Source organism: Talpa occidentalis, unplaced genomic scaffold (genome assembly GCF_014898055.3).
Source record: "Talpa occidentalis isolate TD23 unplaced genomic scaffold, MPIMG_talOcc4v2.1 talOcc4.4, whole genome shotgun sequence".
Taxonomy (NCBI): Eukaryota; Metazoa; Chordata; class Mammalia; order Eulipotyphla; family Talpidae; genus Talpa; species Talpa occidentalis.
Window position 1 is genome coordinate 106627338 of NW_023604295.1, and position 12622 is coordinate 106639959.

The following is a 12622-nucleotide window of genomic DNA, read 5'->3' on the forward strand; positions in this document are numbered from 1 at the left end:
CATGTCTACAAAGCTGCTTTCCAGGACATGTTCTAAGAACTACTTGTGACCTCTTTGACCTCTTTGCCTATTCTAGTTTTTGTGAGGCCAGTGTGAAAGCAGAGGTTCATTTTAAATCAGAAGAGGTGCACCTGAGGAGAGGTCTTCTCTATGATTGTACCAACCTCCCTGTCCCCTTCAGAGATGCTGTGTTTTTCATGAGCTGGTCATATCCATTCACCAGGCTGTTCTCGTATACCTTCCATCTTCACAGACATAAGCCAGGGACCCTCTAAGTCAGAATCATCTTGGAAAGGAGCCAAATGCAGTCTGTACTTTTGAGTTTGCTTCTAAAAGTGGGGGTAGGGAGATACTTCAGAAGGGAAAGGAATAACCTGCCTGCATCTCTGTCTCCCAGCTCAACTAGTCCAGCAGCTGCTTATGCAGACACCAGCTGAGGTCACTTCCTGTATCTGAGAGAAAGCATTGCTCTTTGGCATGCCCCAGAGAGAAGCAAGGGTCAGCACCTAGCTCAGAAACCCCACCCTCATCCTCCTGCCCCTGCCCTCACCGCTCATGCAAGGTGTTTTTAAAAGTCTTGTTACTTGATTTCTTCAGGAATGTACTGTGACACAGTTATCAAAAGACTAACGAACAGAAAGCCAAAATTAAACAAAAACCAAAATTCTTTTTTCAAAGCTCATAGGAGAACTTATCTCATCCAGCAGTTTCAAGGGAGAAAACACAATGTTCTTTATAATAGTTTCTTTTCTCCCCACCTCACAGACTTACACCCAAAGAATTATGGACCATGGGTTGGAAAGCAACTGAGTGTCTGGAAGACCAAATGGCTCCATGGGTGCCTTGACAATGATGAGAGCCTGAGGGGAGATCAGAGGGTGGGTGTGCTGCAGAACTGCCTCCTCCTGCAGCACAGCCATCTGTGGACTGTGTCACAGCACTCCCCTCTCACCTTTTCTCTGTCCCTTTATTCTCTGACGAGGGCTAATATAAGTCTTTTTACTTGGGGCTGTGTAGGTCATCTGGAGACGAACCCCAAGCAAGCTCCCACTCCCCAAGCAGGAAGACCTGCCGATCGTTTATCTGAGCAGCTTCCGTGGCCCACAGAAGCCTGCTGGGCCCCCTGCCACCACTGAGGGCCACTCTCGCTGTCCCTCAGCTTACACCGTGGTTGGCCTGCACAACCTGGAGGCCCGGGGGGAACGGAACACGGCCTTTCACCCTGTGGAGGTCTCGGATGAGAAGGCCAGGCGAGAAGATAAACCCACATTTTCTTACCCAGAGCCACCCTCCACTCAGGAGAGCTTCCGCCAAAAACTGGCCACCTTTGCTGGGATGACACCTGTCTGTCAGAAGGACCCTGGGACCTACCCCTCTCCACAGGCCCTGCGGGAGTCCCTGCCCTCTGAGGATGACAGCGATCAGAGGTGCTCACCCTCAGGGGACAGCGAAGGTGGGGAATATTGCTCCATCCTGGACTGCTGTCCCGGGAGCCCTGTTGGCAAGGACACCTCCCAGGCCGAGGACTCCAGACACAAACATGGTGGAGGGAACTGTCAGCCAATGTGCTGGGAACCGGGAACATGCTCAGGGGCAACTGAAGAGGAAAAGCGGGTTTTGAACTTCCAAAGGGAGTGCTGCAGTCAAGGGCCCCCGACAGAGAGCCTGCCCCGCCTGGGCCCCAAAAAGCCATCCCTTACCTCAGAGCCTGCCACTTCTTCTGATGGCCTGTCCTGTAGGAGTGGAAGTAGTGGTGCCAACAGCCCCTTCGCCCCCCATCTCGAGAGCGATTACTGCTCCCTCATGAAGGAACCTGCACCTGGCAAGCAGCAGGACCCTGGCTGCCCTGCGGTGACCTCCAGCAGGTGCCTTGGGCTGACTGGGGAGCCCCAGCCTCCATCCCTCCCCAGGGAAGTTGTCCCGCCTGAACCCATCTATGCTGAGAGCACCAAGAGGAAGAAGGCAGCTCCAGCACCTTCCAGGTCACAGGCTAAGGCAGAACCCGCACAAGCTGCCCAGGGCCAGTTATGGACAGCTAACACCTGGGCTCAGAAAACAGCATCTGGCTGGAGTCGAGACAGGGAAGGCCCAGATACAGCCCCTCAGGTGGCAGCCACCATCACAGTCATGGCAGCCCACCCCGAAGAGGATCACCGAACAATCTACCTGAGCAGCCCTGACTCTGCTGTGGGGGTGCAGTGGCCACGCAGGCCCGTGAGCCAGGACTCTGAGGCAGGAGAAGAGGAGACTTCAGCTGGGCAGGGACTGAGCTCGAGGGAAAGTCACCGTCACGATGCCAGTGAGAACACGCCCAAGGGGAGACCTGCCATTCCCCCCAAGTTGTCCAAGAGTAGCCCTGGAGGTTCCCCAGTGTCACCATCTGCTTCCCCACTGTCCATCCTCAGCGAGGGGAACTCCAGTGGTGGTGTTGGGCCCCAGCCTTCCAGGAGTCCCACAGACCACTCTTTGTCCTGCCGAGCCAACAGTATAGCTACCAGTGACTCTGCCCGGTGCCCTCCACCTGCCATCACCACTGCCTCAGCCTTGGACCAGAGGCGGCCCCGGTATCAAACTGGGGCCTGGAGTCGTCAGTGCCGGATAGAGGAAGAGGAGGAGGTGGAACAGGACTTACTGAGTCAATCCTGGGGAAGAGAGATGGAAAATGGCACCACGGACCCCTCTAGCTCCTCTACTTGGCACCGTCTCCGCCCCACAGACAGCTTCTCTGGGCAGAACAGCAAAGCTGGGGCTGGGATGAGCAAATCAGCCTCTTTTGCCTTTGAGTTTCCTAAGGACAGAAGTGGGATAGAGGTGTTCTCACCTCCTCCACCACCTCCAAAGTCGAGGTGAGTATGCTTGTGTGTGATCAGGGCTTGTCTTGCAGGACAAAGGGCTCTTCCAGAAAAACCTTTGCCTTTGCCACCTCCTGCTACACTGCAGGCACCAGTGTCTCCCCATAGGCTCTTGTGCTTTTATGTAAATTTCTGAGAGTTTTTGCTCATGTTTGTGCTCTGCATACAAACCTATAAGCAATTCCCTGCTTGGGATGGGTGATTTGGAATCGATCTTTGAAAGAAGAACTGCCAAGCTGTTGCTCTTTCACGCTGTACTCATATTTTTATAATCTGGTACTCTTTTTTTCTCCCAATCTCTCTCAAGTATCTTCAACAGCCTTTTTTCAGGAAATCCTGAAATTCTCCATTTACTTAAGCATGCACAAGAGTCCAAAGAAGGCTGTACTACAGAATTTGGAGAAGCAAATAGCTGGGAAGGCAAATGGGCAGGCAGACACATGCTCCAGAAACTGTCACCTCAATGGCGAGTGAGCTGTGGGGCCAAAAGTAGAATAGGAGGCTCAGCATGTGGTTAGTAATACTCAGATGTGAGTTTTTAAAGAAAGAACTATGTAGTTTTGTTTTAGCTCACTGACTCTACAGCATTCTCCCCTGCTTCACTGCTCTCTCTTGCCAGTTTAAAGTTTGAAGGCTCAAGAAAATTAAATACCCTTTTAAAGACAGTGAAATGTTCATGGAATTTAAATCCTGGGAAAAAAATTTCCTTCTATTAGAACAAAGCTGATTCCTATCAGAAAAAGGAAAAACCTGTTATTTTTCAAAAAAAATGACCGCTTTGCAAACAGACTTTGTCTAGTCCTGCCATTTCCAGGGGTTCTGATTCAGTTCATGTGCCTCCAGGTTGATGTCAGAAGCAGGGAACTGACCACAGAGAGAAGCAGCTGTGACACTTGACTTTGATATTTAAGGTGTCTCAGACTGGACTGTTCTCTAACCTGGGCTTTGCTCTGATTTTGTCCTGGCCGCCTGCCAAATGGAGTAGACAACTCCAGGCCTCTGGTGATTACAGAATCTCTTTGGCTGCAGTTTGAACTCCTCTAGTAAATGACATGTTCAGTAGCTAGGAAGGGCTCCCCTTTACATGGTACTCACTATGAACTGAACAACAGTCTAAGGGAGTTAAGGCATGTTAACTCAGTCCTCACAACAACCCTAGGAGATAGGAATTACTGTCCCCAATTTCCAGTGGACAAGACATAGATAGAGCTGCAGCAGCCTGTCAAGTTTACATAGCCAGACTTGGCAGTCTGGCTCCTAAGTTTGTGCTTCCAGACTACAAAGGACACATCAGTGGGGTTGGGAAGTGAGTAGGGACTGGGCAAGAGAGTAAAGCATGGGACTGTATTTGACTGCCTCAGCCCCGGATAGTTAGTGATAATCACAGGCTTTGGTGTCAGAAAGTCAGGTTAAGCGGTCTCACCCCCAGCTGAGTGATCCGGAGCAAGCTATTCACCATGACTGAGTGTGCAGGTTGCTCTCTCTAAAATGGGATGATAATAATACTTTTATAACACCGTGTTGTTGAAAGGCTCAAGTGAAGTAAACACAATCCAGTTCAGAGATTAGCTAGCCTGCACTTTTGACTTTGACAGTGACCCCCCACACCCTATTGGAATGGGCTTGGCCTAATCCCAGGAACACCGCTGAGCATGGGAGAAGGAACTAAAACCTTCTCATTTAAGAATCATAGGGCTTGGAGAAATTGCAATCACCATAGCAACATGGCTCAGGTAGGGTTTTCATTAGCATCTGGGATGAGACCAGAGTTTGGGGGCCCAGTTTGCTATAATAAAACCATTGGATTGTGTACAGCTCAGACCAGGTGGGAATCTCAGAGATTCCAGGGTCTAGATCTTAAATAATTTTTAAAACAAAATAACAACACACACACACGCATCAAATACAAAAAAAAAAAAAAATTGTTATTTTTAGAACTTTGGGAAGAAAAATCTAGGAAATAAAATTAATGAGCTGTATGGAATGCAATAAAAAGAAGAAGAGCATCTGGTACTATTTAAAATAAGTCATAGTAAGTATATACTATATATTTCATTTGGAGAGGATTTTTTAAGCATTACTGACATTATCTCTTTAATCATCAAATCTTCCCCTATGAGGAGCTAAGAAGACAGGCTTGAGATCATAAACTGACTTGTAATTCTGGACCCTGGTACATACTGAATTCTTCTGACGAAAGTGCCAGCACCCCACAGTCTTCAAGGCCAACAGGTTAGGATGTTGGGAGATCAGAGTGCACAGTTAATTTCTAATACCAATTCCAGGACCACACTGCTGATTGGGACTGACTGATGACAATTTTCCAAAATGGAAAAATGTCAAAATGTCTTTGAGTGACATACAAGGTTCAGGTAATTTCTCCACTTGGACCACTTGTTCACTGGGTCCTATTTCTAAGTACCTCATCTGTGAGCAAAGATGACAGATCTCATGATGTATATTCTGTACACTTGAAACTAGAGAAGGGGTTTCATGCAGGGCACTGTTAGTTTTCACTTACACTTACTTAGATCCATCTGCTTTCCTGGATCTTTATGGAAGTACAGAAAATGATTTTCTGGCTTGCCTATGGTTCTGTTATATACAACTGACTCTGACTTGAATGAGAAAAAAAAAAAAAAAGATGTTGAGAATGTTTTGGCTTCCCTGTGGTCCTGTTTTGAATGTTTAGCAGTGGCTTATCTGTCTGAGATACTGTCCTCTAAATTCCCATTAGAGTTCCTGAGAAGCCTCTTGCTGTAATTCCATAAAGAATTAAAGTCTCAGTGTTCGTTTTAAATCTTTTTTTTAAAGATTTATTTATTTTTTTATATAAGAGCTGGGGTACAGGCCAGAGGCGCAGGAGGGTGAGAGGATTCCCCAGAGGCAGAGCGGGGAGCAGAACAGGCAGACCAACTGAAATACACTGCTGAGGGGAGCAGCGGGCGCAACAGGAAAGGTCTGCCGCGCCATGTGGGTATCTCCCTGGCCCTCCGGGAATCGAACCCACCTGCACTGCAGAGACTGCAGACAGCTTCACGGCGCTACGGCGCTGTGCTCAACCCGCTGCACCACCAGGGAGGCCCTCATTTTACACTCTTAACAGGGCTTCTTTAAAGGTGTTTTATATCCAGCCCCTCTCAGGGCAGGTAAGGCAGAGTGCAGGTCCTTCCTTACCTGCTGCTACCACGTGCACAAACCTGCACACACAACTCACACCTACTTAGGGTGATGGACCACACTGAGTCTCTGAGTCACCTCTGCCCCAATTTAGGGAGAGTTGGAAGGTGAGGATTGACAAGTACAGCTGGTTAGGAAACTGAAAACTACAGGAAAGCCTTCTTAGTGTAAATGTCACGTTCAAGACATAAGGCATTTAACGAGAGCAGCAGAGCCTGGGGAAATAATTAAGATGCAAAAGAGTCAAATTCATTTCTGCCTTTTACTTCTTTGTGGATGCAAACCTGGTTTTAAATGACTTATGGCTCTTGAGTGACAAGGTCAGTTGAGGGAGAATCAGCCGATTACTGCCGACAAACATTTCATAAAGAAACCCCAAATTAACAAGATGGGTTTGAACTCAGAGGTGGAATTAGAGGGCAACAAGTGAATAAGAAATATGACAGTTTTATATGGTTTCATTTTCCAAATGGTCTTGCCCCAGGTGAGACTAACCAAAAAAAAGAAAAGTTTCTTCAAAAAAGTGAGAGGTATTTTTTTTTAAATTATCTTCCTCACTAATTATAATTTTAACCTACTACTTAATGAAATTCTTCCCCTCCTCTGCAAGGATTCTAGGAGCAGAAACTGAGTCTGCTCTTAGCCTTTCGCTCATTCGTAATTCCCTCACACCTTCCCATGCTGACTCTGCAGAGAGGTGGTCACAGTTTCATAGATGGAGCTCTTTCCTAGAAACTTCTTTTTTTTTTTCCCCCAGGAGGATATTTCTTTTTATTTCTTTTTTTAATTTAAATTTTATTTTTTTATTCCCCATATAATTACAACCCCCTTATTTTGACCCCAAGCCCTCCTTTCCCCGCCCCTCCCCCCCCATAGAGTGTCTCTGGTTCATAGTTGTTTGTTGATTTTGATATTTTCTTTCTTATAGTTATTCTTTTTCCTGGTCCCTTATTTAAGTTTTCTAGATTTCTGCTATGAGTGAGACCATCCAGTATTTTTTTTCTTTTTCTTTCTGGCTTACTTCGCTGAGCATGATCCCTTCCAGCTCCATCCATGTTGCTGCAAATTGCATGTGTTTATCTTTTTTGAATGCTGAGTAATATTCCATGGTGTATATGTACCACATCTTCTTGATCCAGTCATCTATTTTTGGGTATTCAGGTTGTTTCCAAAGCTTAGCTATTGTAAATAGTGCTGCTATAAACATAGGGGTGCAGGTGCTCTTTGGAATTGATGTTTCTGTGTCCTTTGGGTAAATACATAGGAGTGAAATTGCTGGATCATATGGAAGCTCTATGTTTAGTAGGTCCAGAAATCTCCACTCAGCTCTCCATAGTGGTTGGACCAGTTTGCACTCCCACCAGCAGTGCAGGAGAGTTCCTTTTTCTCCACAACCTCACCAACATTTGTTGTTGCTAGTTTTTTAATATGTGCCATTCTCACTGGTGTAAGATGGCATCTCATGGTAGTTTTGATTTGCATTTCCCTGATGACAAGTGATGTTGAACATTTTTTCATATGCTTGTTGGCCATTTGCATTTCCTCTTCAGAGAATTTTTTTTTTTAGCTCTTCTGCCCATTTTTTGACTGCATTCTTTGTTTTTGTTGAGTCTCATCAGCTCTTTGTAGATTTTTGTGATCAGTCCTTTATCATTAGTGTTGTGTGCAAAAATGTTCTCCCAGTTGGTGGGGTTTCTCTTTGTTTTTGTTATTTTCTCTTTTGCTGTGCAGAAGCTCTTTAATTTGATGTAGAAACTTCTTAATGTGGACTCTCCCTATCGCATGATTTCTCAGCATGAGTCCAAGGATGGGAATAGGATGATTGAAATGGGTACTTTTCTCCAGATCCCACACCTGATTTCATGGAAACTCCAAACACAGTTCTTGAGACACTTCCTACTGGCCTGGATTACGGTGGGAAGGCAACAGTTCACTAGGAAATCCCATTGTCTTGGTTTGTAATGGACTTTTCCCTATGGCAATTTGAAAATCACAGTTTGTATTTGAAAGTGCTACATATTCTTCAAGAATAGTCTTCAGGAATATTCTTCAAGATAGTCTTCTTTTGCATAAAACTGCAATAAATTGGATGGAGGTCAAGTCAGTCCAGGGTTGAATGAATACTGGTCATACTTTCAGGGGGAGAACTTACCCCACACACATACAGAGTTTGGCAAATGGAACAAAGCACATGTATCAACAATGCAAGTGTATATTCTGCTCCATGCCAGGGGTGAATTAACAGTTGGCCTCTGCCCATGAGCTTGTGGTTAGAACCTGTAAATACTAGGCATGTAATGGTGCTGTATCAGGGAGGAATTAAAATCAATTCCTATCTTCCTGTTCTGTAATTTCAAACAAAAATCTCTGAGTTGAACTGTAGTTTATATAAAATATTTAGGGCCTTCTCTCTATTTTCAGCACACGTCCTTGGCTACATCTAGGGATTAGTGATTTTTTTCTTCAATTCCTTCAGTATCTAAAAATCGCCTATTTTCTACTAGGTCCCTTACAAGGTGCTAAGTAGCCAATGGCTGGGTTATGTGCCTTGAGGACCTTGAAGGTTGAGCTGGTATGAATAAATCAGGAAATGCTGATTTAGGCTCCCCCTAGTTTGATTCCCTTTGATAAGACTGGTTATCAAGCATCTGAATTTTTACTATATTTTGTATTCTGTTCTGTAGTGGAAAGGATTCTGAGCTTGGTGTCTAGGAGTACTGAAAGAATAGGCCATTCTTTAACTGTCTCTTGACTTGATCCAGATCAAGCTTAGTACAAGCATATAAATAACTATTCATTTTTTTAAAAAAAATTTAAAAGGTCAGATGCTCCTTGAAGAAAAAGAGCATGCTTAGCTAACTGTGATTCCATAATATTCTGTTTAGTGCTTGGCACATAATAGATGCTCAAGAAATATTAAATAAACAACTCTAGGCAAAAACCATCCCCTATTTATTTCAGTTTCTCCAAAAGGATCTAACTCTGTTTTTGCACATTGAGAATTTTGGGACAAAGGAACAAGTATCTTTAAATACTGAGACAAAGTGCCTTTCTTGCACCAGTACTCTGTACATCAGTGTCTGACACATAGTTTACCAAATATAAAGAAAGGATTATTGAATTGGTGGGAAATTTTAGGCCAGCATGAACTACAGATCATGGCCTGATTTTTCACAGGACACACTCCATTGTAATTCTGTGACTAGCCTTGTTCAATAAAGCATTGTCACCTTAAGAAGCTGAGGTTAATAATTATTAATGCTTCAAGGTGGGCAAATACCATGCAGGCACAATGCATCCTTTCATGGATCAATTACCCTACAAGTTCTGCACATTTCACTTTTGCAACTGGGCTTTCCTACTCTGTTGTTTTTTATTTTTATTTTTTTTAAAGATTTATTTATTCATGCATATAAGAACTGGGGCACAGGCCAGAGGTATGGGGGGTAAGAGGATTCACCAGAGACAGAGCGGGGAACAGAATAGGCAGATTGACCCAAATATACTGCTAAGGGGAGCAGCGGGCAAGACCTGAGAGGTCTGCTGTGCCACGTGGGCAGCTCCCTGGCTGGGGATCGAACCCAAGCTGCAGTGGCTGCAGATAGCCTCACAGGTTGTGTCTCAACCCCTTGTGCACCAGGGAGTCCCTACTCTGCCCTTTTTTAAAACTTGAAGCCCAGCAGGCATGTGGAGTCCATCCTCTTGCCACATGAATGTTCCTTTCATGTAGTAATCACCTGAGGACTTTTTTTCTCCACCAGTAAGTTGCAGGAAATTCTAGGATGTGGTCTTGCTTTTCTGAGAATAGATTTTCTAGGCTCTCTGAGGTGGGTGGGTAAGAAGACAAAAACACAGGCCAGATGATCAAACTCCTGTCTAACGAGTCACTGGTGGAACCTTGTTCTGAGACTGACTCACCCACATTTTGGGTGTGAATCTCCTCAGTGAGAACTTCTTTCTATTTATGATGCAAGAAATGTGTTATTGTTGTTTTGAAATCACTGATACGTTCGTGAAAAGACTTGTATTTCATTATGTCAGGGCTGATGATTCCTTCTTCAAAGGATACTTTGTCCCTTTCTGCCGCTACTAACAGAATTTAAGATCAGAGTCTGTATTCTCTATGTTAAAATTGCTCATGACTTCTATTGGCTTGTGGGCAGATCCCTAAATATATTGGGCACTGCTGTATGCTATTCCCATACAACTCTGTCAAAACCCCTCCTTCAATTAGTTTTTGTCTACTGCCCTGGACAGTTTACTCGCTTACAAAACAACTTACAAAAACAACTATTCTCTTTAGGGGAAAAGCAGAGCTTCTAGGATGCAGATTACATTCTAAAAATCCTTCCCTTTTTACTCAGTTTACTCTCCCGGTTAATTTTAGTATTCAATGATCAGAAGAGCTGAGCTAAATTGATATTAGTAAGTAATATGACCTTGAAGATCAGGAAGAAAGAGAAGAAGAATCCTTGAAATTTTAAAATCAGTCATAGTGAGATGTCACTTAAAATAATTCTTATTAACATGTGCAGATCAAAAGGAGATTTTATGACCACATGTTCTTGAACCCTGAGAGGTTCATGTTGCATTCACCACACCACTTCTAGTCAGCTGGAGTAGCCGTCCTGAGGGCCCCATGGAAAACACACATGCCCCCCTGTAGAAAAGCTTGCTATGCTGCCCAGTGCTCTCTGCTGGTTATGTGTAGACATGTGGTTTGCCAGTCCAGCTTTAGAAACTAAAATGTGTCAACTATAATGCAAAATCAATAGTGCCATTAACTGTTCCCCATACTAATTTAAGAATTTATGAACACCTGTCCTTGGGAGGGGATCTGTAGTCTGCCAGCCCAGGTGGCCCTAAGCACAGTATTTGGCAGAACACGGTCATCCTCTATGATATCAACCTCAAATCTGTGACTGTCCTGCCAAAATATTTGTTATTTACTCAAAAACAGACTTACAAAAAGATTAAAATTTTATAGACTATTTACAATCACTCATTCAAAGGAAATAGTTACTTTTCAGTATATTGTCCATTATTTTAAGCATCATTTCTCTTTATAGAACTTAAATTTCCTTTTTAAGTCCTTCCTTAAATCATGTTGAACTATGTATATTCACTTGGCCTTCCCCTCTGTGACTTGTTGCACTGGTTTCTGTATCCCAGACTGCGGTGTGCTTTGGGGTCCAGGGTTGAGGCAGGAGATGTGTTTTCATAACATGTGATACATAAAATTATGTTGTTTTCATAATATGTGATACATAAAGTTTTTTTAGGAATCTTCTTGACAGATCATGTTAGGTCATCTTTTTTTTTTTTTTTAGAGAGATGTTAGTTTGGGGACAGAGTGTGTCTCCCTAGGAGAAAATAGAAGAAGGCTAGAATAAGAATATTTGCTAATGTGTTACACTTAATTGGTGACCTCCCTTCAAATCTCTCAAAATGCCTTCTCTAAATTCAAGTCCCCTCCAGAACTTAAAACAGATGGATTGTATAGTGAATCCTAAATCCAGCCCCTTGATTATTTGCTACCCTACTTCCAGTGCTTGTCCATGCTTCATATAAAGGCAGACAAAGATCATGAAAGACTCATCACATAGTTTAGAGATTTCTTGAACTTGAAAGTCATTTAATCACTAAATATTGAGGAATGGATGTAAGTGGAGATAATATGAAATATCCAGTGGAAGTGAATATAAGAATATACCTGGCCCCCCAGATCTTCATTCCTGAGTGTGTGCTTCAGAAAAACACACACAGGTCAATAAGGGGACATACACAGTGAAGTCATACCAACACTATTCACAGAATGAGGTTATTGGAGCCAACCCATGTACTCATCGCTAGGGAAGTAGAAAAGTAAAGTGTTGTGAGATGAAATGAAATAATAATAACAATCAGAAGCACTGCACTAGATGTGTATACAGAAACATGGGTGGACTTTATACTAGTATTGAGTGAAATAATTAAGACACAGAAGATCTATAACATAATGTAATTAATATACATTTAAAACGCACCAAATAAAAGATACATCCAAGGAGATTTATAAATCTCCCAGGAAATAGGGCATGAGTACCTGAAAATGGAAATTTGGAGAGATAGAAAACTAGAGAGGAAGATGAAGGAAAAACTGAAATAATGCAAATCAAGCTGAAAGTGTTTCATTAATGAGGTATATGATTCTCTCACCTTTCTGCACTTGAAGTAAATGCAAACATGAGGTGAGACTGTAAATCATGAAGAGATACAGAGTGAGTTTACTTGAGAGAGGTGAGAACAGTAATTAAGAATATCAAAAGAGGGCCTCTCCTGGTGGCACAGCCGTTGAGCACTGGGTTGCGAAGCTGCCCGCCTGCAGCCTGTGCAGCACAGCCAGCAGACCTCTCCTGCTGCCCACTGCTCCCCTCAGCCGTGTACTTCCGTCCTTCTGCCTGTTCTGCTCCCCACTCTGGCTCTGGTGAATTCTCTCACCCTCCCATGCTTCTGACTGTACCCAGTGCTTGTATAAATAAATAAATAAATCTTTTTTTTTAAAAAAGAAAAAAACCAGGCAAGATAAAAAAAAAAAAAAGAATATCAAA

The 12622-nt window shown here is 43.6% G+C and overlaps 1 protein-coding gene across 2 annotated transcripts in view; it reads left to right on the forward strand.

Moving 5' to 3' along the window:
• The window catches only part of PRAG1 (PEAK1 related, kinase-activating pseudokinase 1), a 52097-nt gene that overhangs the window by 6136 nt on the left and 33339 nt on the right, over window positions 1–12622 (forward strand). For both annotated transcript variants that reach the window (XM_037525990.2, XM_037525992.2), the window contains exon 3: window positions 1018–2846. In XM_037525990.2, the coding sequence (XP_037381887.1) occupies window positions 1018–2846 (1829 nt within the window). The remainder of the gene's footprint in view (window positions 1–1017; window positions 2847–12622) is intronic.